Source organism: Terrapene carolina, unplaced genomic scaffold (assembly GCF_002925995.2).
Source record: "Terrapene carolina triunguis isolate 2854851 unplaced genomic scaffold, T_m_triunguis-2.0 Scaffold141, whole genome shotgun sequence".
NCBI lineage: Eukaryota > Metazoa > Chordata > Testudines > Emydidae > Terrapene > Terrapene triunguis.
The window spans coordinates 10,821,084-10,827,867 of record NW_020664492.1 but is presented as its reverse complement, the minus strand read 5'-3'; the positions used below and the strand labels follow the sequence as shown (position 1 = coordinate 10,827,867).

The 6,784-nt window shown below is 39.9% G+C and overlaps 1 protein-coding gene across 1 annotated transcript in view; it reads left to right on the top strand.

Moving 5' to 3' along the window:
* Positions 1-3,891, top strand: part of LOC112121124 (coiled-coil domain-containing protein 169-like) — a 42,585-nt gene extending 38,694 nt beyond the window's left edge. The window contains exons 7-8 of the mRNA XM_024220219.3: positions 157-233; positions 3,338-3,891. Of these exons, the coding sequence (XP_024075987.2) occupies positions 157-233; positions 3,338-3,440 (180 nt within the window). The 3' untranslated portion in view covers positions 3,441-3,891. The remainder of the gene's footprint in view (positions 1-156; positions 234-3,337) is intronic.
* Positions 3,892-6,784: the final 2,893 nt, after the last annotated feature.

Here is a 6,784-nt window from a genome sequence, read left to right as displayed (position 1 = left end):
CAATGGGACATAACCTTAAGTATGAGCTTAAATTCTTTGCTGAATCAGGGTCATAGTGCTTGTCTTTTTCAAAATCAACGTGAGGAGAATTTTTGCTTTCCTAACAACATATATACTTGGAGGATAACTTGCTTTATAAAAATTTGACCATTGCAGACATCAGCTACACTTAAAATTGCTGAGAGGCAGAAAACAGATGCAGTGCAGATCAAGAGGAAAAACCAAATACTGAGGTAACTCTTTCATATTCCCTCCATTTTCTGACTTAATACATTTATCTAAATACTCTCCCTTGACTATCATAGCCCTCTATCCAAGATAAAGATTGCTGCAGATAATCTTACTGACAAAATATTGATGTCCATATCACTCTTGGTACTGATTTTAAATCAGCTTATTACTAACATAGACTATTACAGAATGATAGTACAGTACTCATACAATGTAAGTGGCCTTTGTGGAACCTAACAGAAGGTTTTGGCATCCTTACATATAAATCTCAGTCAGCAAAAAGGCCTATTTTTTTTTTTAAGTCTGCTCTTACATTCTCCAGTCCATTAACAGTAATGCAATTAAATGTTCAGCCTGGTTCTTCTCAGTCAATAGAGAGTGTACAGCTGTCTAGTGGATGAGAAGGTGAGTAATTTTAGATGAACTCATATTAAGACCTAATTGCTTAATAAATCAAAGCCAGTTTTTAGTTACACAGGTGCAAAAGAGTTTCCCCCAAATTTTTAAATGTGAAGAGCACGAAGCTGTTTGGGGGAATTTAGAACATAAAAATGTGTGTCTGGGCTGAGCTCTGATAAACCAAGTTTCAAATTGAAGCTGATTCTTTACTGAAAATGGAAACACTAACAAATCCTTAACTATATCATTGCAATTGAGCCATGATACAAATTGAGAACAGCTGTCCCATCATTAGATTATAAAAGATAATTGATATGAAATAGTTTTCCCACCTGTTTTCTATTTTAACCTCTTACTCAGGACATGAATAAGATATATTCTGCAATGTTAACTATATTCACTGATTCCCACTCTTTGGTCTCATGGTGAGCATTCAGTAGATTACTGTTATTAGAGTAAGGTTTAATGTCTGCTACTAAGGATTCTTAAGATCAGACAAGTATTGTGTGGCTCTTAAATACTTAATATGCAGCCCATAGGCAGTTTCTGGCTCTGGCTGTGTTTTTATATAGCTCCTATGGAGGTGGCCAGAGAGGGCAGAGCCAGCATGTTTCTCCCTTACTCCCTCTGGAGGGACTAAGGAAGCCAGCAACAGCCAGACATTGAGTACCAGCTGAATAGTAGCACTGTTCTGTGGGGTTTGGACCAGTATTTATTTGGGAGTATTATGACAGTTGCTGTCTTTAATTCTTTTTATATTAGACAAAAAATACTTTCCTGTAGTTGTTGTTCTGGAAAGATACATGTTGTGACAGATTACCACTGCATCACCTCCTCCTCTCAAAGCTGATGGTTTTGTAACCTTAGTCAGCACTTTTCAAATGACTTTATGCACATGATGGGATTTCTTCACCTTTTGCTTAGAATCATATAATACCACGGTTGGAAGGGACCTCAGGAGGTCATCTAGTCCAACCCCCTGCTCAAAGCAGGACCAATCCCCAGACAGATTTTTGCCCCAGATCCCTAAATGGCCCCCTCAAGAATTGAGCTTACAACCCTAGGTTTAGTACACCAATGCTCAAACCACTGAGCTATCCCTGTAGCCAACTGCTTAGAACCTTGAGCCTGGTGAGTTCCCACCTTGATCTCACCTGGCAGTTTATACCAAAGAGTGGTGATATGTCACAGTGTGTATCATCAGGAAGTAGCAAGCACAAGTGAGGAACTCCTTCAATGTATGGAGAATTTAACAGAGAGCTATTGTCATTATTCCTCCATAAATACTACTCTAATGACTTTAAAGACTGGGGGCCTGAATCTGCTCTCACTCACACTGATGCAAATTAGAAGTAATTCCATTTAAATTCCAGAGTAAAACTATGCAATAAATTCAGGCCTTGAGAATAACCTCATAATTTCCTCCAGCAGCTTCTCGTCTAATTTCAACCGATATTTCAAAGCTTTGTCTTCACTGGGTTTCAAATCAGGTTAATAAACAATATCTAAACTTTGTTTAATCATGGTTGCTGGTACATTTTGGCTGAATTAGAACCCAGTTTAAATAGTGATTCTTACCGTGGTTCCTGGGTCAGGTCAGATGGGCCTTTAGACACTTGCACGACAGTAGAAAAACATGGGAACTGGAGGGTGAGGAGAGATTGATCTGTCTGTCTACTCAGCTCTGCAACAGCTCCTTATTGATTACTGAGTCAGATTCAAGACTTTGGCCCTGATCTTCGAAGCTTTAAATGGAAGCAGGCCCCATATACTGCTCATGATAGTTAGAACAATGGAACTTGGCAACCTCAAAAGTGAAACTAGAGAGCACTGGAGATGGCGCTTTCTTGGCAGCTTGCCCAGAAACCTGCAACTCATTCCCAGAACATATGAAATGACCGCAGCTTTCACCATTGAACAATATGCAGAATATTTCTCCAATCATCAGTGCACAGACACATGTATGTAATTGATATATATTCCCTTCCTCCTTTCTCAACTGGGGTGAGAGAGAAACTGAAACCTTGTATGTTAGACTATATAAAATGCTCAGATACTGCAAGGATGAATAGAGAGATACTTAGCTGTTTTGCATAATAGTAGAGAGATGCTGCCTGCATCCTCCTGAGAATGGCTTTGTGGATTTACTTAGTCACCTTTCTTCCCTTGGAAATTCTGTTCTATAGTCCTGTAAATTAAACTTTGATCCAAAAGTAAATAAATAACACTTAGGGGAGTTATTCCCATGAAGTGAATGTAAACTTGTTAGTCAGCTACCAAAGTTTTATATGTAAGGGCATGGGACTTAAGAGCATGGCTCTCTAGAGGACACTGCCTGCAGAGAGCTCTAATTACAGGTGCAGACAGTAATTTCCATGTCTTGATCAGGAGCATATAAGTGGTGAAAATGTCTCCCCAGCCTGCTGCCTTCCTGTTTATACAAATGTTTAATATTCTCTTCATGTTCCTTTAAAATTTCATCATTTAAATAATATAAAGTTATTCAGGAATGATGAGATGAGGATTGGGATTTGTATACAGAATAATTAAATGCTCAACCTCACACCCAGAAAGAAACTGTTTATTAATTAACCATAATAATCAGTTATTTTAATATGAAAAGCATGCCAATTTCCAGCAGTTCAAGTTTCTGGAGCATCATCGTGTAAGTGACATGTAATGACTAACCTTTCTGACTTTATTTCAGAAGAAGACATAATGTTCCAGAAAATCAAAGGATTCTGGATCCAAAAAAAGGACCAATTAAAAAGACTGCAGGAGTGAAACAACTTCCAAAATTAAAGCACTGACTTAATATTCTTAACAAGAACTTCCAATCACTTTTATTCTTGTTTCTATATATTTAACTAAATGTTTCTGAAGAAAAATGTATGTACCACATTGATTTAGGACACGTTCCAATAACAATAGCTACTCATGAAGATCTGTGCCTCCTGGCAGCTTCAGAGACTCCCTATTCTGAGGGAAAAGTAGCCCTCTGTAATCCTGTGGAATAGTTCATTGGGCAGTTCCTGGGTGCCCTCTTAATGCTGGTGAAGTCTGAGCCTTCCCGGCCTGATTGCCAGATGTAAAAACTGAATCAAGGAATCATAGGAATCAAGTTGGGTGACTCAGGGAATCACTTAAATGCCTTATGCTAGGCAGGTTCTTCCCCACTTTGACTCCACAGCCAGTCATTGAAAAAAATTTAAAGGGTTTGTTTTTAGAGCTCAATGAGGGAGGAGAAGAAGAGAGGAGTGATGTGACCTGAAGAGTAACCCCACTACTTATACCAGAAGAAAAGAGTAATACCCCATTAGGAATAGCCACTTAGCACACAAGCTACTGGGGAAACTCCCTTGATTACTAGAGGATGGGAAAACAGATGGTTCTTTCTAGGAAGACAACCACAATTTTCAGATTCCAAGGCTAGAAGGGACCACTGTGATCGTCTAGTTTGACCTGTATACCACAGGCCAGAGAACTTCCCCAGAATAATTCCTACAGCAAAGCATTCAATCTTGATTTAAAAATTGCTGGTGAGGGAGAATCCACCATAACTCTTGGTAACTTGTTCCAATGGCTAATTACTCTATGTTAAACATTTATGCCTTATTTCCTGTCTGAGATACTGCCTCCCCTTTGGCTGATTCTTTGCAAGCTGAGAGCCAATCAGGTTCTGGGTCAGGTTCCCAGCAGTGGGCTGGGGACAGGGCACACCTATGGCATTAGGGAGGCAGAGCTGGGTGGCGTAACAGTGGAGTCTCTTCTCTGCTGGCATGACAGAGAGGCAGCCAGGCCAAACTTGACTGATTCTGTGACCTGGTACATGGGGTTGCAAGACCACTCAAATTTGGCCTGCCCACTCCTTTGTCACACCAGCAGGGAAGGGGCTCCACTGTTATGCCACCCAACTCTGGTCAAGGGCTAAGCCGGGGGACCTGGGCCCCACTCTGTTGCACCCCTGGTTTCTTAACTCTCAGGTATCCCTTTAAAAAAAGCTCTGCCTGCTAGAGGCCAAGCTTGGAGTCAGTCTCATCCTCCCAGGGCTATGCAGCACAGTTCCTCTACCCTTAGGGCTGTGCTATGTTCCATGAACTGCCTGGCTTTGGCAGGGAAGACAGAGCAATTCTAGGCCTGGCCTGTAAATGGCCATGCTAAAAGGGATGGCTTCTGCACTGCTAGTATCCACAGCCTTCAGTAGTTTGCATGGCTTGGAATTCCACTGCTGTTTTCAGCTGGGTAGGGCCCTTACTGTGTAAACCAAAGTTTCAATGTTTTGCGAATGTCCCCAAACAAATACTGTTATGTAGAGATTCTTCAGAGTGTACCTATTGTGAATGAAGGGTTCTATCTTAAAATCCTATGTATATTTCTTGTTTGCTGGTGTATGTATTTTAGTATATGAAATCTAAACTTACAAACTGATGTTTCCATCTAAGGCCCCAATCCTGCAAAGACTTCCAGTGTGCTTCAATGGGATTGCTCCCATGTATCATTGCAGATTTGGGGCCTAAATAGTACCATCCTTTTAAATTACTGCCCTGTAAATCACTGCTGAGGGATTATTTGAAGTATTTTGAATTATATCTTCAATCTTAAGCATGCAATTGTCGTTGCAGTTTCTTTGCCAACAATATTTCAGTAATTGAACTTTGGCAGGCCCTTTTTTTCCTTTTTCTTTCTTTCTTTTTTTTTTTAACTGCAGAACAGTGAAGAGAATATTTTGGTATTTAAAATTCAACCTGCTAGGTTAGATTTAAAAAGCACTCTTCAGAATAAATCTGATTGATGGACTCCTTTCATTTTAAGAGCTTCTGTAGCTCTTCATGGTATTCATTAAAGCTTTTTGTCTCTTTAAGAGCAGTGCTAATAGCATAGTTTCTTATCACTGGCAGCATTAAAGTGAGGCTGCAATTAAACTCATACAGAAAGAACATGATGTCATTGCTAAAATGCAAGAAAACAAGAACTGTAATGGTATACAGCATATTCATTATGGAAACACCATTTCCTCATCTAGATTGAGATTTATAAGATATTTATGCCGTTTCCATGATACAGCTGGTATGGTTCTTTAACAAGCAGACTGCTCTGTTGGACCCTTTTAGCCCCCAACAACAGTTGAAAGCCTAGCACCGATGATTAGGTTAACATCATTCTGTTCCAGTTTTTCCATATGGAAAGTTTTCAGATTCTGATTGTTCTGGCATTTGTCATTAGTGAGAAAGGGGGTGGGGGGAGGGAAGAGTAACATAATGCTCCCATTAGCATAAAAGTTAAAGAACATCTGCTATAGTGAAGGTGATCCCATTCTTGGATACATTCAACAGAGGGGCATACTCTTTTGTCTGTATCAGGTGGCTGTCAGCATAGTCAATTGTGATCATTTTAATAGGCTTGAAGGAACTAGAACCTTGCACACTGATACAGGCGGAACAGCTGTTAGTGATAACTCAGACATTCATAGCACAGATTTTTTTCACATGTACCATGTGACTGGTCCTCACTGAGGACATACATTGGAAGTTTTAAAGGTCAATCATTTATTTAGTTTTCTGCCTGTTCTGATGATGTGGAGGAGTAGCAGAGTAGAACACTGTATCAACCAGCCAGGGGAGGCGGAGGCTAAAAACAGAAACAAAATCTAACATTTTAAATCTAACATAGCAGTTTTCAAGTATAAAAAGTTGTTACAAGGAGGAGGGAGAAAAATTGTTCTCCTTAACCTCCGAGGATAGGACAGGAAGTAATGGGCTTAAATTGCAGCAAGGGCAGTTTAGGTTGGACATTAGGAAAAACTTTGTAACTGTCAGGGTGGTTAAGCACTGGAATAAATTGCCTAGGGAGGTTGTGAAATCTCCATCATTGGAGATTTTTAAGAGCAGGTTAGACAAACACCTGTCAGGGATGGTCTAGATAGTACTTAGTTCTTCCATGAGTGCAGGGGAGTGGACTAGATGACCTCTTGAGGTCCCTTCCAGTCCGATGATTCTATGATTAAGCTGCTTATTTAAGCCTTAAAACATTGGGGTTTTAGCAGGTTCTTTCTTTATCTATAAACTGTGGTTTGAGAAATTGATAGATAAAAACACACACTTTACTCTCAGCAGAGATGCGTCTTTGAGTTTCCATTTCTTCTCCCAGCCCTTTC